Raw genomic sequence first — 25675 nt, forward strand, 5'->3', positions numbered from 1 at the left:
CAACACATCTCATGGAGTAGTATGAAAATATTTTATAAAATTTTATAACACAGTTGCCCTGTTTTTTTTAATACTTTGACTTGTACTTATTTTTTACATCTGTATTGTAGTATATCCCGAGCTACATTGAATCACCAAATGGACAATGGATAGCTAGTGACATGGTAAATTTGAGAACTGCTGCCGGGAGTTGGTATGTCGGTGTTGTCAAATCGGGGAAGATGTTTAGGTTTTCAAGTGGTTGGAATCAGTTGTTAGAGAGAATGAGATCTCATAACATGAAACAGTTTTATTTCAATTGTTGGAAGAAGATCAGGCTGTAGTTTTTCTGGTGACTTTCCCACACAGGCCTTTAGATGTTTTTCCCATATAAGCAGCTTTAAGACTATGTTTTTCGGTTCTGTTAATGTCTCAGACTTCTGCTTCTCATTCTCATCATGTTTTTCTAACATGTTACTTTACTATGGTTGTGTAACTACTTTATTGATTCGGGAACATTTTATTGGAATTTAATTACTGGCTTTAAGTTGTTATATTTTTGTAGAGTAGTTAGAAATTCTATTGTTTTATCGTATGTTTACAATTTCTGATTAACTACCAAAAAATATAAAGTCATAAGCTCTATGTAAAATGTAAAAATAATATCACCTGTCTATCGTATTGACCTTAAAGTATGGACATCATAGAGTTAAAGAGATATGTCATTCTCACTTTTTTTACACCAATTTTTTTTATGATTGACATAGATTACCATAATACTACTATTTTATACAAACACTATATAACTATACATGTAGAAGAAACAGTAAAAGAAAGATCAATAGAGTGTGTGGATACATGACCAAACTTTTGAACTCTTACATAATAATGGTAAGAGAAACTACTATTTTACACAAACACTATATAAGTATATAACAGATTCTTAGCTTTTGTACACTTCTTTATTTGTGATATACGGAGATTAGAAAAACATGACAATATTAAAAACTTCTTAATATTTGTTAACTTATAGCGATTTATTTGTTAGCAAAGACAGTTGTTGCAGATTTTACTCTATTACCAAAAAATATGCAGTGTAAAATAAAGACCAAATAAATGGATTATTAAATCTTGAAATCTTAACGAAAAACTTCCATTACTCAAAGAATCCGAAACAAAATACGAAATTATGAAAATATTTAAAGGAATTAAGTTTGAGAAGCAAATCAAAGCAATCTTCTTAATGGGAAAGCAAATAGAACTTATTATGAACTAAAGATAGTTACATCTAATTCAAACAAATTCTACAATGTTGAAAAATCCGACGAAGATTTCATCATCCTCTTTCACTTTTCCTGTTTATAAAAAATTGTAGCATATTTTAGAAAACTCCATTATCAATTATGAAGAATAAAACATTATAAAAAACAGGCATCATACCATTTTTATTTTCTTCGAAGTGGAGTGAACAGAGCCGGGAGTTTCAGAATGATTTGATAGATTAACCATACTATGAGTAGATGCTTGTGACAGACCATACCAGAAAAGTTTCACACATCTTTAAGACAGTTAATACCTGTCAAAATACAGTTGATGTTAAAGAATGGAATGATATCAATTGTCAGTAATCTGAATCTACTGGGAAGATTTCTGATCTACTGGAGCTAGTCAATGACAAAATGTTCAAGAGGAAGGATTTTATGTTGCTCACCTACAGAGGATCTGGGAAGTTTGACACTGTCATTTCTGATAGTTCAAAAATTGAAAAATTACCTGTCAGATGTTCATCAAGAAATGGTAATACTTTAAGTAGTGCATATCATTTAATTTGTCTGGTAATTAGGATATCAAATATTAGTCATATAATATTCTTGTTAAAATGTTAATAATTATTGAAGCAATGCACTTATTTGCTAGTAATGGAGAAGCTATTTATGAAAATATTCATCTTAATATATTTTCTTAATTGTCTGCAGATGTTAATGAAGAGCTTGAAGGTGGAATTGCGGATATAGAACCAAAATTGTTGACATGAATATTAAAGAAGAGGCTGATGATGTTGTAGAAATTTATGAAGCAGGAATGCAGGAAGAAGAAGAAATCTTTGATATAGATATTGAAGGAGAAACAAAAGATGTTGTAGAAGAGGGTGTAATTGATGAGGAAAATTATCAAGTAATGGCGATGCAGTTCACAACAACGTTGACAACTTCAAATGTGAACAACACATGTCATGAAGCGGTATTGTTACACTAATCCTTCAATTCACCTACAATATTTTCATAAATACAATATAAAGTTCACTTGTGTTGTGGCTAATTAATTCAAAAATGATATTTTTTGCAGTATATCCCAACAACTATACAGCCAAATGGTAGGAGATGGATAAATGGTGAAAATGTAACCTTGAGGAGGGGGTTTCTAACATGGAATATTAAGGTAGTGTGTTCCACTGGATTGCCTTGATTTTCTGCTGGATGGAAACAATTTACAACAGATAATGAGCTGGAAAAAGACGATACCTTGGTTTTTACTTTTTATCAACAAGACTTAATATTCGATATAGTTATCGAATAGCGTGTTTAATCTCTATTAAATTGGAAAGTAGATGAATTTGATCGAGTACTTTGTGTCTGAAAGATGATGTATTAATCTTATGGATTTTATTGGTTTAAATTTGGATTATGGATCTAAATTTTATTATCTTCCGTACCGTTCAAATTAAATTTCTATTGAGTTCATGTAGTAAATAAAACATTTATTCATAACTCTCGAGAAACTATAGCGTTAAAATGTTATCATCGAAAAGTTTGATTGAGTACTTGTGGAGTATAAATAATTGGTCAATCTTTTATATCTTAAGTTTAATAATTTGTACAACGGATATAATTAAAGAAAACTAAAAACATGAATCTAAGTACTGGATTACATAGATAAATATATGAAGCAATCCCTAATAATGATATAAAGTATTGAAGGAAATTATTATAGAAATTCTGGAAATTGAAAGAAACTGGATCATAGTACGTACAACTTGTCCAATCTGCAAAATTCATTTGCATCAATTCCGGAAAACAAAGTTATGAAATATAGAATATGATGATCACAACTTGATAATGGTCATTATTTAAAACGAAATTCAGAAATGCTAAACACCAAATTCAATCCAGCTTTCGTACATAACATCAAGCAAAATAATTGAGTGATAAACTGCTGTATCACCTCTCCTGCAAATTTATCAAATAAAAAATTCTTAGAATATGACCAAAACAACAGAAAAAACTTATAGAATATAGGTACTTATTAATATATTTATACCAATCAATTCATATCAAATTATAGTGTAACTCAGACTTTCGTCAAGAACCAAAACCAATATGTAATCCTTTAAATTTATCGTAGAAAAACAACTTATCTTACAACTTATGAGGATAATTAATGAACGGACCGTAAGTGATTTAATGCAAATAAACAAAATACAATGCATAAATGTATCTTACCTTTTTAATTTTTTTGGTAACTGATTTTGCAAAGCCTGGAGTATGATCAATGGCATCAAGATTGACAGACTAACACAAAAATAATTACGATTTATAAAGATTTGTTGGAAGTCTAAAAGTTATAAAATTATAATGGTTCGAGTATTATAACATATAAAAAACAAACTTACATTAACGAAAAAGTTGATGGAGGAAGATTCTGATATATGTGCAGATTCAGATGGACTTTGACCCCGCATAGTCGTGTCAAATATGTCATTTGCATCAAATATGGTACTATCCTCAGTTACATTTGCTTTGTTCAACTGAATAATGACAGTGACTTCCTTTCCAACCAAATCTTTAAGTACCTGAGGAAGGCCTTCTTCAGGAGCCTGAGACAATATAATAATTATTAAACACTTTAATTGATAATTTAGAACATTACATTGGATCTGCTTTGTTGTAATGAATTTATACCTTCTCAAAATCATTATACGCTTTTGCTGCACTTGTGCCAACAATCCTTCTAGCAGCTCGGTCCATGAGTATAACATTACATGAAAATATATCATCTTCGGCAAGGACCATGATACGAAACCTGAATTTATAAGGAATTATGTGATATGTATTGAAAGTTGACTTTAGTACAGAGTAAAGCATAATAAATTTTTGATATAACACTAATTTTTTCTACCTTTTAGGGGCAACCGCAATTAAGCGAGGGCAAATATTACATCGAAATCTCCTGTCAAGCCGCTCAACCTCTTGTTGACATTAGTTACAACTGTAAAACCACCATGCTACATCCCCATCCACCTTAACAACTCAGAACGTGGTGTATATCCTTTTCTATTTGAAGTGAAAAAAGTTCAGATTTAAAAATAAATCATATTCAATATGGTTGTGTCGTGCAAATTTTATAAAGGTTATAAAACCTTCGAGTCATCATATGTCAGCTTTTCATTGAGATCCTTTAATGTCATTCTTTCCATAAAGGTTTGAACAAATTCAGATTTTGCCGCCTTAAGATATTTTTCTCTCTTTGACAAATATCCCTCCTCCTTCAACCTACAAAGGTAAACACTGATGTTTATTAACTCAGCCTCTTATCAACTGTTATTAAACATGCAAATGTGCTGTAATTATATAATTTTATAATTCTTAATCATAGTACCTCATCCTCATATCAGTCACAGATTCATCATCTAGGTTGAGGTACAATTTCGAAGATGGCAAAGTACCAATCTGCACAGTATCTAAATCAAAGCAATATAGTTCAGGTAAGTTCTCTTTAACTACTTAGTATAAGTCATTTATACTAAGTAGTTAAAGAGAACTTACTCATGAAAGTTGTAACTTTTGTGCTCGTTATTATTGCAATGACTAGAGACTGGAGTTCCTTAGTATAAATGTTATTGGCCAACACAACAAGATCTCCTCAAACACTGACTTTATGCTGATTACTATATTGAAAAATGAACATATATTTCAGGATATAAAACTTCCACATTAGAGGTGGAATCAGAAAATAATTAAAATTACAGGATAAATATTAAAACATTTGACAAACCTGGAATCACAAATCCTGAATTTAACAATGTCTTGCATGCCAAATTTTGTGTCAAGTTTCGTTAGTGGTTCAAAATCCTCAATAACTCCAATTATATCTAAATTAAATAGAGCAATATATTTAATTTAGTGAAAGATAAAATGCAGTGAAATATAAAGGTACGCATTTTAAAAAACTAATAATCTGAACCAAAAGAGTATTATATTAAGGTCACCTATAGCAAATTCAGGCTGTTGTTGTGGCTGATATTTGCTGGCCTCAGCAAAAAGATCACCTAAATCCAGAAATTCGAATTTATAAGCAGGAATCATGCCATCGTCTTCAACAATGGTGACCTTAGTATATTGTGAAAATCTGATGCAGATATCAGCTTGTACAGGCTTCAGATTACCGACAACATCTTTCACAAAAAATTTGTCAAAAACATAAACAGCTCCTTCAATCACCGGTGTTTTGAATCCATTCCAAATATTGGGATAAGCAAATGCATGGAGGTGATTATTCTAAAACAAAAAAGGATGTTACATTTGGTATACAAAAGAAGGTAGGATTTTACGTAATACCATAATAAAATTTTAGAATATAAGACTTACATCACCATCAAGCAGAATGACATTATATCCTTTGACTAATCCATTCTCAGAGCTAATGCTGGTCCACATCCTAGTTACTCTAGCCTTAATCTTCCAATTGGTAGTCGATTGATCAAGGTCTTCAATAAGATTGAATATTGTAGACTCCATTGAAGCTTTTGTTCAAGTCAATTAAATAAAGTGTCAAGCATTAACAATTGAGGAATTAAAGCCTATAAAATATTAACAAAAATTGATAATAATGTTAACGATGAAGAAATAATGTTAACATATTAGATCAGTTCCTACCAATCGATGATGTTTTTAGAGAGAACAAATTGAGAGGAAACCTAAAGTTTTATTTTTAGTGTCAGAGTATGTTTGATGTTTATCTCAAGGCATGAAATTTAAATGCATTTGCAAATGATATATGCAACTTGATAGGTTATGATTACTATTCAAACTGGTAAATTGATGCTAATTAATACTCTATTTTAACTGTATGATAAAGACTGCCGACAATATGGTCCTGATTGATTCTCTAATTATTCATCAATTATCTTATTCAATCTGGTAAGTTGATGCTAATTGATACTTTTTTTAAAATATGTACGATAAAGACCGACAACAATATAATTCTAAATGATTATCTGATTAATCATCAATTATCTTCCTATCTATTCAATATAATTCTTAAATATATAAGTACAATTTAGATGTAATGGAATATTATATTTTAAATTTTGAGTTAATTAGTTAATTAAGGTTAATCAATTAAATTAATCCAATCATAAAAATCAACGTGTTATTAATTCCATTTTTTATCAACTTATTTATAACATAATCTGTTTGATTCTTTCGAAATGGAATTATAACATCTTTTTTCAGAACTTTAGAATATACATATTAAATTAATGTATTTATTTAAACTGTTGAGTTGAGATAATGTGATCAAAATTGTTCCAACATTTATTTAAGACAAATACTGAGAGAATTATGTTTGACACATAAATTATAAAATAATTCATAGCGTGGTAAATAAGTTTAATAAAAATAAATACGACAATGCGGTTGAATCAGGAAGTTTATCAATATTCCAACAATTGAAAAATGACATGTCTCATCAATTTAATAGAATTGCAGTAAAAATAAAATATCTTCAAGCTTCGTTGACGTGAATGGTTCCGCAACGTAAAATTTGGATTTGTCAAATGTCCGTCAACCTATATTGCAAAGTATGTAAAAATTATAAGCGTATATATTTAAAAAATGATGTAAAAATCAAAAATATATAATTTATATTTAGTTACCTCTGCCTCAAATAAAAGACATCAGGATAATCAAGATTGACAAAAAGCTTTGTTGACGGAATATTGCTGATCTGCGCTCTTCCCGTTTTTAAGAGCGAAAAATATATATTATTTAAGAGCTAGAAGAAATTCTATAACTTATGAGAAGGCTTACAATTTTAAAGGTTTTTAATATAAAAAATAAGACATTAACCTCGATACATAAAGACTCTAACAGATGCCAGAATCATAATTTTGGGTTCGGTTTCAGTAACTTGGTACAATGATTCAAAATTTGTTGGCAAAGAACCGCTAAAACACACTTGGATGACCCTCCTAAAATGAATATAATAAAACTTCAAACACTTATGGATGTTCAATAGTGTTAATACGTAAAATATGAAAATTGGAGGATGGCGTAGTATTTTTATAATTGTCAAAAAATTTATTGAAGAGTCTTACATGCCATCTGAAATTCTGAAGCGTAATACTTCCTTTTCACCAAATCTTGTCATAATAGATTGTACTGGTTGCAAGAGTTCAACAATTCCAATAACATCTACAATAATAAACTTAAAGTTAAAAACAACAAATTATAAGCGATTTGTTCTAAAATTTAATACGCAATACCAGTGGAATAAATAGGAAGCTCATCGAGAGCAGAACAATGAAGAGAATTATATAGGAGCGTCACATGAACCAAATAAAATTTATGGCGCAGTATACTCAAAATTTCCTCAGGTTCCAACACCACCACAGTGATGAGAAGAAACATGATGTAATTTGCAGAACGTACATGCCTCAAAAACCCAGCAGCTGGAGGAACCTGAACATTTCTGATACGTAACAATGTGTCAGGTTTAATGATAAAGGCAAACAAATTCCAAAGAGCTGGTGGAACAATTGCAAGTATGTGATTATTCTGGAAAAAAGAAAATCTTAGGATAGAGGCCTGGAAAACACAATCATAGATGTGGTATAAGTCATATAGTTATTCTGTCAAACCTCACAATCCAATAGAATAAGATTGTACCTGACTAAAACACCTTGTCGATTAGTTGATACCCACATTCTTGTCACAAGGACCTTCAAAGTCCAAACAGTATGATTACCATCCAGATTGGATAAATGATGATGGTCCTGCATATCTGAGTAATGAAAAAGTTAATAGATGTTATCAAAAAATGAGTATGTTAAATGTTCATATCAACAAAGAGGTAATGAATTATAATTATACTTGGATGTTCTGCCATATAAACTCTGAAATTAGTTTGTGAGTTGGATATATAGCAAAAAAAATCCGAATGTGTGGAGGGTTTAAGACAATCGGCTGTATTTTTAATAAAGATATACACTATCTTTATAGTTAAGGTGATAGGCTGATAATTAGTCCATGAAAATCTCAATCAATAGAATATCTATTAGAGTTGTATGATGATCCTTAATAGCTTACACTAATATTAGCATGGAAAAAAAGATTGTGTTAAAATAGAAGATCAATTAGTAACATAAACGTGATATTAAACAAATATTTAAATATGAGTTAGTTATCTGATATATATTGTTGTTATCCCTGTCACACCCCCAACTTAACCAACAAAATTAAATATAACTATTACATTATTAAAAAATAAATAAACATAACCAAATCCAAGATCTTACAGTTTAGGGTTTGGAGCAGTCCAACACTACCATCTATTACAACTGATTTTAATATCGAGTCCTCACACAAAACTATCCCTTATTCTACCTGAGCTCGAACATACACATCAGCGTCACAGGTCTTACGAGCTGTCTGCTTGAATCTAACCATAGCTGCTAGCTGTAATATTAGGGTAAAGCAAAGAGTGAGCCAAATGCTCAACAAGTGCTAAACAATACGATACAAAACATAAATCGAGATATATATTAAAGAATGACAATGTGAAGACATAACCAATAATAACAAGAGATAAAACTTTGGATGATGGCATCATTTGCTTGTATCAAAACATTTTCAAAATCATATCTTAATCAAAATCATTTTATGACGCTACGGATTACAGCCGGTGATCAGCCGCGAAGTAATCCCGAACCTCACTGGGTTTTAAAACATTAATGGGATCCCTAGGCAACTTTTAAGCCTACAATATAAGTGTGGAAATGACTCACATCTCAGTCCAGATCCACTATTCAAAGAAAACATTTATCCCCCTTTGGGACAGAAAATCCACATTTTATTTATTTCAAAAACTGATGCCGATTTATGACAAAATAAACATTTTTATCAAGGGATTATAGATCAACTTGAAACACTGGAAATATGATACTAAATCTCAGGGCCATGATCCACTAGACTTAACTCTTATTAGGGTAACTGAAAGGTTTCCATATACAAAACTTGGACAAGGAAATTTAGTGAGGCTATTGGATATTATGAAGGGGTAATGCCAAACTAGGCTTAAAGCAATGGTTTCTCGACAAGGTACAAGTGCTGGATCATCAAGAAGATAAGCTTCATGAATAATAAGGGTGTTTAAGCATGAAGAAATGATCTTTAGCTCAAGGTATATCAGGATTGTTAAACTTTAGGGTAATAAAGAGAGGTATCAATCAATTAGGGACAACTCTGATGAATATCTGGCTTTTAGGTATCAAGGTGAAGTTTTATAGGGGTTCAAACATCAGGTTGAGATATCAACACTTTATGAATCATTAGCATGTTAATCAAGAGGATCAATCAAGTATTGTAACAACTCTTTATTTTTATCATGGCATTCCAATTACTTTGATATACTATCATGATAAGACTATTGATCTACTTGCAATACGTACTTGAGGGTTCATGGCATTTCTATAAAATTCAAAGATAAACTTATGATACGCTTGATTCAAGTATATCAAAATGACTCAGGATAACCGTATCAATATATATGAACTATTTGTAGTGAATACAAAAGACAAGTTAAATCACTTGCCTTGAGAAGGCTGGTCTGGTCTGGCTGGTAGGAGCAACTGGAAGCTTCACTCGACCTCTATGGCAAGTTTACCCTCGTCTCGAGATCCTACATAAATAATAATCCTCATTATAATATATTCTCACCAATTTGACCTATTTACAACCCGAAATTAAACACGAATGTCACTTAGGCCTATATGCACTTAATTTATATTCACCTTAAAAATATAATTGCACACATAGCCACATATACTCACATATCATATTTTAATACCAAATAATACCACATACACCATAATGCAACACTGGGCTTGGATGATCTCGACTCACAACTTAAGTCACTTAGTCACTATACTAGACAAAGTCTTTAAATTTTGGCTTCCTAACTCGATGTCCTTTTACTAAACTATCCAAGACCTATTGACCCTCACTTGGGCCTTTTGCTCTACTGACTTTATACTATCTTACAACCATGGTGGTCAACCTAGATCTCACTCCTAAGTTTTCTAAAACTATGTGATAAGTGGAAGTGCTCACTGGAGTAAATTTCAGAATGACACTTATGGTTTCTTGAGTGCATTAGACACCCTTAAACTACAAGTTTTCCTCCAAAACTCTTACACTAGACTCTTCTGACCATAGGGCATCTCCCAAACTTGATGTGGCTCAAGGGCTTAGCTTGGGCCTGCTTGGGCCTAAGCTTAAAGCCCATGGTTCCCCTGTTTTTCTGGGCAGAAAACGCCCTGACTTGAACTAACTTGTGACACATGGTTCTTACTCAATTCCTATGAACTATGGTTGGAAAAACTCCTCTGACACTCCCTCTAACTAAGGCCCAACAGGGCCTAATGAGGGCCTACCCATGACATGGTTAAAACTTTCTATTTCTAAGTTGCAACGAAACTGTTCCTTGCTGGACAAATTTTGTGATTCCACTTGTGCACCTAACCAAATGACTTGAAAACCTCCAACCAACACCTAAAACCTTTTATATACTCCTAATTCTAGCTTCTGGTGTCTTGGGCCTCAAAGTACACATCAATGACATGGTCAAAAATCACTTTAAACCTCAGGGGTACTAAACTGATTTTCTGCAGAAACTAAGACTTTCTTTTCCCTACAGTTTTTACTTGACAAACTCAACCACCAACAACTCAGATACCCAAACCATGACTTAACTATGGTGATCTACTGAACTAACTCCCTTACACTCAAAATAATCTTGGTGGGGATCATCCTTACCTAAGGTGCATCATGGCAAAACAAAGGAAATCACATTTCACAACTCACAAATCATCAAGTTTTTGAAAATAACAAATTGTATATTCTTATAAAATATATACACAAATTATTATCATACATCAAGGAGCACTAATTAAGATTAACACCTTATCCCTACTAAAATTAAAGCTTACTAGCAAAATCTTTCCAAATGATCAAAATCTTCCAACATTCCAAGAGAAATCTACATGCATGCATGACTTCGAGTTTTACAAACCAAAACAACATATTTTCTAAATATATTCCACCATGAAATCGACATGCAAGCCTAGCATAAGCTATATCTAGATGATCACTTATCATGCAAAGGGTTTTATCAAGATTTCACTACAAAATTCATGCCATTACCACAAAAACATACAAGAATTGAACAAAGCAATCAAGATACCACTAAGAACCATTCATTCGGCTCCCTTATGGTCATGGCCGAATGAAATGGAAGGGAAATGACCATTAAAAACAAGAGCTTCACTCTCTTGACTTGGCATTTCACCATTCCTTTGTAGTCCCCTCAATAACACAACCTTAAATCCATGAGGATCAAGATTGCATTTTGAGTTCTTGTTAAACTATGACATGCAAGATTAAAACTCAAACTTTTCACTCTAAACTTTTTAAAATATATATGGACAACATGTAGGGAGTAAGATTACTTGAATATAAGATGGATGTTTGAGTGAAAGAATGAAGAAAAGAAGGGGATGGGGGCTTCGGCTATGGAGATTGCCGAGAGGGAGAAGAAGCCGAGAGGTGATGGAGGAGGGAGGAAGGAGAGAGTGAGGGTGGAGTGTGGAGTGGGGTGAATGATCACAACACTTTACATTTTGGGGTTTTTATGATTTTGATTGATTGAAATAAGTGAGTGGAAATGAGAATTGACAAGATTAACCTTCCAACATACTTAGATCATTTTGCATGCAAGGACAAAGAAGTAATTTGGTTAGCAAGATGAGAGTTAGTGGGGTTGTAATTGTCTTTTTTAGCCCTTTAGTTGAATAGAAGTGAGTTTACATGCAAGGATAATCATGTAATTTGATAATTATTAAGCAACTAATTTTCAAAGATTTATTTTTATATAATAAAATAAAAGTTCGAAAATTATAAAATTTATACCATAAAATAATTTGGATTTTTAGAAATTTTATAAAATCACTTTCAAAATTTTTGAATAAAATTTCTTTTAAAAGAAAATTTCTCCAAGGCTTAGTATATTCCTTATAAATCAAAAATAAAGGAAATAAATAAACTTTTACTTTGAAAACTCATGTACTACACTTAAAAATTTTATAATGCGGAAATTCTCACTAACACAAACGCGCAATCATTGAACATATTTACTTTTGACATTAATATTATACCAAAACCACAAATAATATTACACGAAAATGCCGGTCTTAACAATCCTATAATCTTCTCTGATTCTCAAAATGTCTCCTTATCAATATAAAAACATATCACATCTAATTATATTGAGAATTTGATATGCATAAAAAACTATTCGAGAATCTGCCTTTTACTTCGCATATGAGCATCAATAACCAATATGACCTGATGTAATTCTAATTTAATAACAAATAATTTCTCAAACTTCCAATTATAATAAAATGATGAGTAACTTAGTCAAGATTGTAAATGTGAAATAAAAATAACTAATCTGATACATTCTCATCATTTATGCTCGGTAGGTTGTAAAATACTTCTTTATAGACTACATTTGATGTAATATTTGTTGTGGTACCATCATCACTGTCGATGAGAATGTAGAGACCTTCTGGTCTTGTAACTCTTGAGATGGCAACGTAGACATGGCCATTAGAAAATACTGCTCTGGGAAGGTATAAACCAACCGTGTTAAGTGATTGGTCCTGGCACTTATTAATTGACATTGCATAACAAATCTGGAGTGGGAACTGAATTCTTTTAAACTCAAAAGGGCAGCTGGTATTTATTGGAATCATCTATATCCTCGGGATCAAATGTTTTGAGCCAATATGGGATCCGCATAATATTTCACACTCAATACTATTCTTCTTGCAGGATGTCACAATCATTCGCGTGCCGTTACACAATCCCATAATTTGGTTTAAATTTCTCATAAGCATGACAACGACGCCAACCTTGATTTTAACTCGTGCTTAGGAATGCAAGGCATATTTAATGAGTTCAGGTATTCTACTGGAAATGCTGATCTGAATTTATTATCTTCATCACCAGCATCATCAGTTGAATCCTGACTGAGATATGTGTGTAGAGTTCCAGGAATTTTCTCAAGAATGCTGTAATTGATGTCGTCCACCACAACATTAGTTGGTGTTAGGATAGCTCTTGATCTTAGATAAGAATGTGAAGACATGTTTCTTAGAAAACCCGGGTAAGTAATTTCAAAAAGACTTTCTATAGGATTTTGCGTGGTATGAACAACATATTGATCTGGAATCTTTATTAGCATTTCACCAGTGTCTGCATCAGGACTAAAGTTCTCAACTTTACCATCGCCAACTAAAAGCTGCCATTTACTGAAATCCGCTATAACCTTATTCTCCATTTCTGTATTTCCTGCATGAAGCCGCATATTTTGCTTAAGTAAAAATACTTGGAAAAATTCCCAAATCTTTGATTTAGTGAGGGTGGAACCTACCATTTCAGCTCTGGATGCCTTTGGAATCACGGGTAAAATCTGCCTATAATCTCTGCCAAAAACTACTGTGATACCACCAAATGGCTTTTTTGCTCTCCTTTTGTCAATATCAGACATTATATCCCTCAAAGAACGGTCAACAGATTCAAAGGCATGACGATATTGCATTGGTGCTTCATCCCAAATGATCAAATCAGTTTGTTAGATTAATTCTGCAATATCGGTTCCATGTCTGATTCCGGCTGTACTGTCCTGATCAAGTTTCAAAGGAATATGGAATCTTGAATGTGCAGTTCTACCACCAGGCAACAATACGACTGCTATTCCACATGAGGCAACAGGAAGCACAATCTTTCCTTCTGAACGAAGGCGACAACATAATGTCTGCCATAGAAATGTCATGCCGCATCCTCCACTTCCATATACAAAGAAAACACCACCTACCTTATTATAAACATTTTGTATGATAGAATCGTAAACTTTCTTCTGTTCAGGGTTGAGCATTTCATGATTCTTTTCATGCAAAATTTTCAGTTCTTCTTTATCATATGAAGTTTCTTCTTGGAGTAGTCCGTTAACAGCATTGCTAAAATAAACTTCACTTGGAAATGGCATTGTCGCGTAGTCCTTCAAACTCTTCCCGATGTCATTAAACAATTTTTCAATTTCTGCGGGCAAAAATATATATGAAGTGTTATGTTAGTTTAAAAGTATACTACATATAATATCTAAAACAGAATTATGTTAATTATTCAGGTAGTATGATAACGAGACATAAACCTGCAAGTGCATCTTCGTCTGATAGGTATAGATGAGGATCATTAAGCATATGTCGCCTGATGATGAGAATATCGTCTGACATACATTGTCAATTAGCTTCCCAAAGTCTAAGTGGATCTGAAATAGGACTATATGCCAAAATATTGACAAAAAATGCACGTAACTGTGGAGGCAATGATGTGAGTTCTCGGCAATTGCTTCATACCATTGGTTATCATTTTTTAGAAGACCAAGGGTCGCACATGCTTCCTTGAATGTTTCGTGGATGTGTCCATTAACAGATTTAAGATCTTCAAAAGACTTGGAACCTTTCTTCCTAAGTAACAGCATGCGGAGATATAATAGTTCACCACTTGATGAATGCACTTCAGAGAGTCTCTTAAAAACATCTCCTCTTTTCCTTTCTTTCCAAAAACCAGGTCGAGGATGCCAAGTAAATTTATTTGGAAATTCAGAATAACTATAATTCCTCGCATTTGGGAAAGTCTGATTTGCATCAAACCATGCTTCTAACTTGGTTTTTTTATATTGCCTTGTCACAAACATCCTCCAAGACATCTCCAGCCTTAAACGAAACATGCTTCTCGCCTGGTAAATGTATCGATAACCTCTCTACTGATGGCCAACGGGAATGAATGTCAAAAGCAAATATCCTCCAAGATGTTTCTGACGCGCAAACATATCTCCCATCCAAATAATGTTTTACCTCATCAATCAGACCTTTTGGTGCTTTTTTGGGATTGTTGCAGAAGTACTTGTACGTGTTTTCCTCAAACACATTGTTGCCGTGTCATAACCCTTTAAACAATATTTGAAAAGGTACTTTAATGATCTTGAATTATTGCAAATCTCCAGATTTATGTGACATTGAAAATACACCAAAAGATCGCAATTGAATGGGACAACAAAGTGATTATCAAGATTGACCCCCTTCTTGTTAATGGTAATTCCATTCCTCCTTCTTTTATATATGGGGAATCCACACTCATCAAAAAATGTATGAGAATTATACCTATAACAAAACATATTTAAAATTGTAAAAAATCTGGTAATAAAACTGGAGGTATTAACAAAGTAAAATATTTATAATTTAAGGATCTTAATGAAAATATCGCTTAGGAAAATGCTTTATACAGTTGCCTTTGACCATGCATGGAGATTTAGTATAATCAGAACCACATGGTCCGTGGATCATATAATTGCTCACGATATTATATCCAACTGGATCAATTTATGGATCGGGAATTTTAGCTGATACCATTTTATCAATTTGCTCAGTTGTTTTATGTCTATCGTCGGGGTGCAACCAAATTAATATATGAGCGTGAGGCAATCCACGCTTCTGGAATTCAATTACATGCATCACTATGGAAATATTGTAGAAAAACAGTTAGTACCAGGAAAAACATATACTAAAAGTGCATTTTGATAGAACAATTTAGGAATAATTGTGTGAGTATAAAAAAACTTAGCGAAAATTATACCTCCTATACATCTGCCAAAACAATTTTTCTTTTTAATCATATCTATAAGTTGATCAACCTTTATTTTAAAGACTCTGGCTACAATATCAGGTGCTTCGGTAACATCAACACCAGGCATATGTTTTAACATGCGCTGAATTTCGGGCCATTTTATATTAGTGGTCATAGTAAGGAACAATGAAGGATGTCCTAAAGTTCGACATATTGCTAATGATTCTTTAAAATACTGAGTCATATAGCGCTTACTTCCGGTGAATAAAGCGGGAAGAATAATTACTTTACCAATATTGGATGGATTTATATCTCCCTTTTGCATTGCATCTCTGATATTATGTTAGAGATCAGATCTTATAGTAGTTTGATGGTCTCTAATCCAGTCCAATTTGTACTACTCAATTGCGGTGAAAGCATCCACAACATATTGCTGCCATTAACGACCTCCAAGATGTGGTGTCAAACCTGTTACAGTAAAAGGTAAAAATGAATCGAATATAAACTAATTATCACAAAGTTGAACAGCTGAATGAGAAATTATACTCCTGTTAAATAGCAAATTTGTACCTTCTGAAAGACGTATCATTAGTTTATAATTATAAAACTCTCTCATAGTAATATACTCTTTAGCACCTTTTTCGTTAGGATCTTCATATTCACTAACTTCTACGTCTCTCTTAGAATGCTTCACAGGTCTATTTAATGGGATCTCACGGTAATATCCAATATCTCCGTGAGGGAAAAGTAATGGATATTGAAGTTGCATGAAACGTGGATCGGTCTCAAAAATCCTCTGTAATCCGTCAACTCTAGAATCAATGATAGTATCTCGACAACCTTTTTCATAAGGAGAAGTAACAATCAATCCTGCTACCTCATTTGATGGAGCAATGTGATTTGGTCGGCCACTTGCTGAACTCGATAAAATCAGTGTTAGGGGGAACACACACAAGTATAGAACCAAATAAACAATACAAAACACACACTCAATATATGACGCGGAAAAACCCACGTCCCAACTTGTATTATTAGTCAAAATAATTATCAATAATACAATCAATCTCACCAAACGGTATTCACTCAAGCGATACTTAAGTCAAATAGTACTCAAGCATACATCAAAATAATAACATGACTATGTATATATAGCCATCACAAACTTAGCCAACAAGACATACCTAATCTAATTACAATAATAATTGTCTACCCATACAATTATTACTCATTCCCATTATAATAATAATTGTCAACACATACAATTATTACCCAACTCAATTATGATAATAATTGTCTACCCATACAATTATTACCCAATTTAATTATGTTTTCTATCACCAAGCCCATACTACCTATTGGGTTTAACCCCAACAATCCTCCCCTTCAACCCAATATGATTTCATGCACAACCGAATTAACGGTCACCATCAAGCCATCGACGTCGATCGCCCAATACCTCCCCTCGAACAATAACCCCTCCTTCTAGTACAAAAAGATTTCTCTTATCTTTTCGACCTTTGAGTATCTCTAAATCTCCTTTAGTGACTTTCAACATATTGTTCTTCATCATAACAGTATATCCCAAATCAACTAATTTACCCAACGAAATTAGATTTCGATTTAACTCCGGTATGTATCTTACTTGAGTTAACTTCTGAACACGACCGTTGTGATGTTTCATTGTTACCTCGCCAATGCCAGCAACCTTTACCATTTTACCATTTGGTAAAGTTACAATCTTTCCCTCACACTTTTTGTAGGACGAGAACCACTCCCTCCTACCATATATGTGATGAGAACATCCTGAGTCAAGTACCCATTCTTCTTTTGATCCCTTCTCTTCTTGAACCAAAAGAACATCTTCATCAGTTTCTACAAGCGAAACACTACTCCCTCGATTTTTCTTCAACTCCCTCAAGTCTTCTCTTGCCTTTGGACACATAAATTGTATATGACCCAATTCCTCACAATAAAAACACTTGATATTAGGGTTATATTTCTTCACATACTTCTTTTCCGTGTCACGCGCACGTACCACGAATGCACTTTCATCAGATGTGTCACTCAATTATTGTTTCATCAATCTTTCGGCCTCCAGAAGAACAACAACAGTCTCATCCAAATCTAACTTCATTTTCCCAACCAATAAAGAAGTCATCACAGTATTATACTTCTTCGGTAGAGACACTAGTAGTAGAACAGCTTTATCCTCATCCTTCAATTTTTCATCCAAATTATTCAGCTGGTTGATTAAGCCATTAAAACGATTTAGATGATCTCTTAAATCTCCGTCTTCTTCCATCTTGAGCCCGAACAAATCTTTCTTGAGAAACAGCTTGTTGGACAAAGACTTTGAGTGATAAGTCTTCGTTAACTTCTCCCACAAATTCTTGGGATTGTCCTCTTCAAGAACATCATACTTGATTTCCGGTGCAAGGGCCAACTGGATCGTTGATGCCGCACGTAACTTCATGTCTCCCCACTTTATATCATCAACTTTAGTAGGCTTCTTCTCTCCGAGAGTCGCATATAACCCTCGTTGAATTAACAGATCTTTTATCGTGCTTTGCCACAAGGTAAAATTGTTTCTTCCATTAAACAATTCAATCTCAAATCCCCCTACCTTCTCCATCATGAACCTTGGCTCTTGATACCAATTGTTAGGGGGAACACACACAAGTATAGAACCAAATAAACAATACAAAACATACACTCAATATATGACACGGAAAAACCCACGTCCCAACTTGTATTATTAATCAAAACAATTATCAATAATACAATCAATCTCACCATACGGTATTCACTCAAGCGATACTTAAGTCAAACAATACTCAAGCATACATCAAAACAATAACATGACTATGTATATATAGCCATCACAAACTTAGCCAACAAGATATACCTAATCTGATTACAATAATAATTGTCTACCCATACAATTATTACTCATTCCCATTATAATAATAATTGTCAACACATACAATTATTACCCAACTCAATTATGATAATAATTGTCTACCCATACAATTATTACCCAATTCAATTATGTTTTCTATCACCAAGCCCATACTACCTATTGGGTTTAACCCCAACAATCAGAACCAATTTAAACTCATTTACTGCATTTTGCCTAACCCTTTCGCGAGCCATACGAAAACCTTTAACCAACCTGTTATGTTCATCCAACATATGCAACAAAGATTCTACAATTTCTTCATTAACAGTATCCCTGCCACCATTAACTGCATTAATCCTATTATTGATTTCGTCCTCTGTGTCATAGATATAAAGCTGACAAAACTTTGGAGTGTATCCTCAGTTGGGACCAGACTTCCTATATTATGGTAATTAACACCTTGGACCTTGAAGCAATATAGCGCACCACCTCTGTTTATTGAATGGTCAATCTTTCCTCCAGTAGAACTCATGGAAAACATGCAGTTCTAAAACCTTATGTTTTTTTTGAAATGCTTAAAATGAACACCACGTAAGGAGAGTAGCCAGAGGTTCAGGAGGCTGTTTCTCCTTATCCAGTATGACTTGACCATTTTTATAAAAAAGAGAAAATATTGGTGGCTTATTAGGAGAACTCTTATTGTTTTTTTCATGATTCCACATGTCAGCATCACACTTTGAACAGATTTTATCAGGAGCTCCAAGATCTTAGTATCCGTCTGTTAGGTTTGAATACAACACAGGGGGGGGGGTGAATGTGTTTTGGCTTAAATGTTTGATTTTCGATCGACTTAGGCTTTAGCAGTTGGTTGTTGTTAATGATTTAGTAGAATGGATGTTAAACATAAATAGTTGTGCAAATATGTAAAACAAAGATCTTCAAAACTCACTTAATTTTATATTAAAAATCAAGCAGTGTTTTGCTACAAAATCTCTAAGTTCTTGTTTTAGAACTTAGCTTCTTTCTTGAGAGAGAACACATAATTTTTCTAATCTGATTGTTCTTCTTTTCTTAACTAGAGGACCAGTGTTAACTTTATAACTCAGTTAACTGTTGGTTTACACAGTGCATAATAAACATGCTATTAGCTTTTCTAAACTGTCACTTGTCTATTTATAGAAAAACAAATCTTCCATTTCTGGCTTAGCATATCTTTAGCATCCCGTGCATCCCGTGATTACTTTAATCTTCTCTGTCAGTTAATCTTTGTCATTGATCTTGCACATCTCTCAAGCTGCTTTTTGTAGACTTGTCAATCCAGCTGTGTGAATTGTTTGTTGATTGACAACCTTGGATATTGAACTGTTCTGCAATTCTGTACCTAGAGAAATTTCTTCACTTCGAGATCCAGTTAAGCTGTAGAGAACTCGACATCTCGATAGGCATGTTGGCTTATCGATATCTCTGAAACTTCATTATTGTCTAGACTTATCGACAACTCTGAGTTCTCTAGTGAATTTTGGTTTATCGATAACTCAGAGTTCTCTAACGGACTTTGGCTTATCGATAACTCAGAGTTCACGACAGACAATTCCTGAGTTCTCTACACCCGGTGGATGTTGCTTATCCGTCGAGTAGTGATGGTTTATCCGTCGAGTAGACATTCCTCATCCGTCGAGTAGATATTGCTCATCCGTCGGGTAGATGTTACTCATCCGTCGGTACTCTCTGGAGTTTAAATGACTTCTCGATAAGTCATTCTGGAGTTCTCGAATGATTTCTCTATAACACTAATTCTATGACTTGTAGAGATCTTGACTTAGAATGTTTTACACCAAATAGATTTATTCAACTCCAAGCTTCTTCATAATTCTTCTGAGGCATGATCTTCTTGATCTTCTTCCAGATATAATTCTTAGGCTTGACACTGTTTAGAGAAAAATGCTCCAGTCGGCTCCATTTACATTTTACAGACATTAAGTGTTACAAGTATGAATTACAGATTAAGGTTACAATACAACTAATCTTAGGGTTGTCAGTATGACTTAGTCTTGTTATGATACAGGCATGTCTTACACAACAATCTCCCCCAATTTGTGAGAAGATTGCTTATCACAAATTCATGCCTGTTAACAAGACTAACCCCAAGTTAAAGAATGAAAATAAAATGATACAAAAGCTAATACTTGTACATTGGACAGTTTACAATAATTAAGTAAAGACTGAGCTGTCTGATTCTTTCTCAATTATGTTCTTAATTTGCACAAATATTTCCAATTCTTCTAGGATGGGGGTGTCAGCTAAAGCCTCTATTAGTTTTAGCAAATCTGGCTTAGGATAACTAGCTAACATCCCTATCCTGTAACTTGACAAAGAACCAGCTTTTATATTCAGAAATCTTCCATCCTTTGATATTCTGCTCTTGCCTGATGTTGATGATATTATTACCTCCAGTAATCTTTGACATTCTTCTGAGGCATAATTCTTTGACATCATCTGTTATATATTACAATCTGCCCCAACTTGTTCATTATGAAATTATGCACAAGTTTTGATTGATGATGTCAAAACTTTAACTAAATGCAGAAACCAAAACCAGTCTTCCCATCAGGTCTTCTTTTGTTGAGTTGCATTTAGATTTATTCAACATCCATTTAGATTTATTCAACATCCATTAGCTGTTTTGGTATTTAGATATATTCTCCCCCTTTTTGACATTATCTCCAGGAAGTAAAATCCAGCTAAATGCACATTGTTCAAGCTGTTGTTATTGTCCATTTGGAACACTGTCTGCAGCTTCAAGATTCATTAAGATTCATGGTGATAAGTTTTAAACAATAGAAGTTTCACTTAGATCTGCAGAAAAATCTGTTAGTGATAAGAGTCCTAAGCTCTCTGTTCTTTTGAATAAGTGGTCTCACCAAATCTCACTGCACTAGACTCATGACTTTTGAGAGTCAGAGTTCCCTCACAAGGATTACTAAATCCATACATTCATCTACCTCTCCTTTTGCCAGGAAGGATCCTTCCTCTCTTATTCTTTATTTTTCATTCAATCTTTTCTCTTATTCTCACATGAAAGGCTCAAATGTTGTTTGACCTACAGAAATACGAGGTGGCTGAGAGGAGGTAATCTGAGATCATATGATTAGAGGAAAACCATATAGGGCTAATCATACTCATTTCATCAGAAAAATGAGTGCACAAGCATCTATGACCGGGGTCACAGTTTGACTCACAGATTGCTCTGTGGTTATGACAGTGTGTTGTCCTCCACTTGTAGTGAGAACCTCCATTGGAATTGGAGAGGATTTGACTGGGTTACTATCATGTACACCAGCCTCAAACCTTTGTGCACCTTGCAGAGCACTGTCACATAAATGTGATAAGATTGCCCTTTTTATGACATTGTCATAGGCAATTGTTCTTCTAGCTTTGACTGCTGAGACAGCTTCTGCTAGAGTTATGAGGGGAGTTGTTCCTTCTTAAGGAGTCTCCAATTGAATTGGAGAGGATTTAGATAGCTCCCCCTCAGGAGTACTACCCTCAAACCTATCAGTCTGTTAAGACTGTTTTGCACATGAAGGTGCATGAGAAACATTCATGAAATATTCAGTAAACTGATAAACTTTCATGTTTGGTGGATTCTTTTCTCAAACAACTGAATCAATCTGAAGGTCATCAAGACATTGCTGTCCTTTTATAAAAAAGGTGACTTTTGAGAGTTACCTGAGTGGGATTGTGTTTGAGTTTGTGTTTGTGTTGCTGTTGCTGTTCCATATTTAATGAAAGTTCTGATTCTTGTCTGAAAGTTCTAGTTTGTGTTTGTGTTGCTGTGTCTGGGTAAACCGCAGTTTGGTTTTGAAATGTTTTAGCTGCAGTTTGACACAAATACCTGTTGATTGAAACTTGAATCTCCTGTTATTGTCTGAGTGGATTGTGTTGAACCTGTAATACATTGAACATATTAATCTGTATTGATTAGGCTTAACCATTGAGACATGCAGTTGTAAGCATTATGACAGGAAAACTGATAATCAATTAATTTGTAAACACAAGGCAATCATGACATAAACAATCAAGCAACAAAAACAAATTGATAAAGAAGAAGATAATTTCATTGATATTAAACATAGAGTACATTAAGATGCAGATTATATAAAGTAAATCCTAATCCTAACTACTCTAATTTAGACTTCTTCTTCTCAGCCTCCAACCTCCTTGCCCTGCGCTGGTAAGCCCTGGACATGGAGTGTGCAAGAGAGATGATCCTCTCCTGCAACTCCAAAGCAGCAAGGCTTTGCTGCTCAACCTCCCTTGCATGCCTCTCCTGCTCGAATGAGGCTTCCATCTCAAAGAAAAGAATGTCAATTTGATCATCCCACGAGAGCCCGTAAAAGACCTCAAGTGGAACATCAAAGGGGCTGTAAACTACCCCTTGATGCGGACACGAAGTCCGAAAGGATCAAAATACACCAAATCATCTTCCAAATGATGAACCGGTAGATAAGATCCATTAACAAGCCTGTAGAAGACTGGGGCATCCATTTGAATGAGAGAAAGAGAGATGAACAGAAGGTGAGTTTGAAATTTGATATTTTTGTTGAGAGTAGGAGAGTGATGAGTGATAAAGAGTGAAGCATTTTAATTTATAGAGGGAGTAAAGATAGAAACTAAGAGACTCTTGAGTTGCCCGGATAATAAGAGTAATAATCACATAAGCCTACTAGACAGCTAGAAATGACTAGTGACTATTCCCCATGCAAGTACTCAAGAATACTAGATTATTTTAAAAATAACTATTCCCCATACAAATAAGCGTGTACTTCCTACACAAAAAGTAATTCTTGCCTTAGGTTGATTTATTAGAGATTAATCTGCTGCAAAACATTAGATGAGTTCTTGCCTTAGGATGAAGAATTGAGCATTCTAATTTCACTCATAAATCTAGTGAAGGTTGTTTCATCCAAAGGTTTAGTAAAAATGTCAGCTAATTGTTTTTCTGTTGGAACAAAAATGAGCTCAATGGTACCATTTGCAGCATGTTCCCTGATAAAATGGTACCTAACATCAATGTGCTTTGTTCTAAAATGATTACCTGGATTAGCTACTATAGATATGGCACTAGTATTGTCACACATAATAGGAATTTTGTATAACATTAGATCATAGTCCATTAGCTGATTTCTAATCCAAAGCACTTGAGCACAACAACTTCCAGCAGCTATATATTCAGCCTCAGCTGTGGAAGTTGACACAGATTGATGTTTCTTACTATACCAGGATACAAGTCTTTGACCAAGAAATGGACAGCTTCCACTGGTACTTTTCCTATCAACCCTGCATCCAGCAAAATCTGCATCTGTGTATCCAACAACTTCAAAACCAGTTCCCTTAGGATACCATAGTCCCAAGTTTGGAGTTCCCTTTAAGTATCTGAAAATCCTTTTGATAGCCATCAAGTGTGATTCCTTTGGATTGGCTTGAAATCTGGCACATAGACAAGTAGCAAACATGATGTCTGGTCTACTAGCAGTCAAATACAACAATGATCCAATCATTCCTCTATAGCTTGAAATACCCATACTCTTGCCTTTCTTGTCTTCATCCAACTTGGTTGCAGTAGACATTGGTGTAGATGTAGGTGAGCTATCCACCATACCAAATTTCTTTAATAAGTCATTCATATATTTGGTTTGGCTGATGAAAATACCATCACTTCTTTGACTAACTTGAAGGCCAAGGAAGTAACTCAATTCTCCCATCATGCTCATTTCATACTCACTCTGTATTAGCCTAGAGAATCTTTGACAAAGCTTTTCATTTGTAGATCCAAAGATGATATCATCTACATAGATTTAAACTAGGATCATATCTTCATCATGCTTCTTGTAGAAGAGAGTCTTATCAATAGTACCTCTGGTAAAACCATGTTTGAGTAGAAATTTTGACAGTGTGTCATACCAGGCTCTAGGTGCCTGTTTCAATCCATATAGAGCCTTGAGTAATTTGTAAACAAAGTTAGGGAATTCTGGATCTTCAAAGCCAGGTGGCTGTTGCACATAAACTTCTTCTTCTAGTTCACCATTAAGAAAAGCACTCTTGACATCCATTTGATACACCTTAAAATTTGAGTGTGCATCAAATGCCATAAAAATTCTTATTGCTTCTAGTCTTGCAACAGGAGCAAAAGTCTCATCATAGTCAATTCCCTCTTCTTATGAGTAGCCTTTAGCAACCAGCCTTGCTTTGTTTCTAGTAACAATTCCATTTTCATCCATTTTGTTCCTGTACACCCACTTCGTTCCAATTATGCTTCTGTTCTTTGGTGCAGGGACTAATTTCCAAACTTTGTTTCTCTCAAACTGATCCAGCTCCTCCTGCATGGCACATATCCAGTCAGGATCCAATAGGGCTTCTTCAGTTTTCTTGGGCTCTACTTGAGACAGAAAGCATGCATGTAGGCATTCAGTAGCAGTTGCACTTCTAGTTCTCACACCAGCTGAGGGATCACCAATAATGGCTTCTACTGTATGACTCATATCCCACTTTCTGGTGTGCGTCTGTTGACTAGTGCCTTCATCATTTTCTTCAGTATTACCATGACTGTCATTTCCATTCTCTCCTTCTCCCCCTGAGTTTGTGCCATCAAATTCAGGTGTCTGAAGAAAGCTTTCATTTCCATGATTTTGTTTAGAGATCTCTTCATTTGTTACTTGTTGTGTCACAACTTCATCTTCCTCATCAGAATCACTATCAGTGGTTAGATTTC

General features: G+C 34.0%; 2 protein-coding genes across 2 annotated transcripts; both read right to left on the reverse strand.

The window, feature by feature from the left end:
- Positions 1-13203: 13203 nt before the first annotated feature.
- LOC141680428 (uncharacterized) lies at positions 13204-13917 on the reverse strand. Its single transcript, XM_074486657.1, has one exon. It carries the CDS (start codon positions 13915-13917, stop codon positions 13204-13206), a length of 714 nt encoding a protein of 237 aa, XP_074342758.1.
- A 33-nt stretch (positions 13918-13950) lies between these two features.
- On the reverse strand, positions 13951-15087 carry LOC141680429 (uncharacterized). Its single transcript, XM_074486658.1, has 3 exons — positions 14735-15087; positions 14530-14585; positions 13951-14417 (listed from the first exon to the last, which is right to left on the reverse strand). The coding sequence occupies exons 1-3, from the start codon at positions 15085-15087 to the stop codon at positions 13951-13953; spliced, it is 876 nt and encodes a 291-aa protein (XP_074342759.1).
- Positions 15088-25675: the final 10588 nt, after the last annotated feature.

Source organism: Apium graveolens, chromosome 8 (assembly GCF_009905375.1).
Source record: "Apium graveolens cultivar Ventura chromosome 8, ASM990537v1, whole genome shotgun sequence".
NCBI classification, from domain to species: Eukaryota; Viridiplantae; Streptophyta; class Magnoliopsida; order Apiales; family Apiaceae; genus Apium; species Apium graveolens.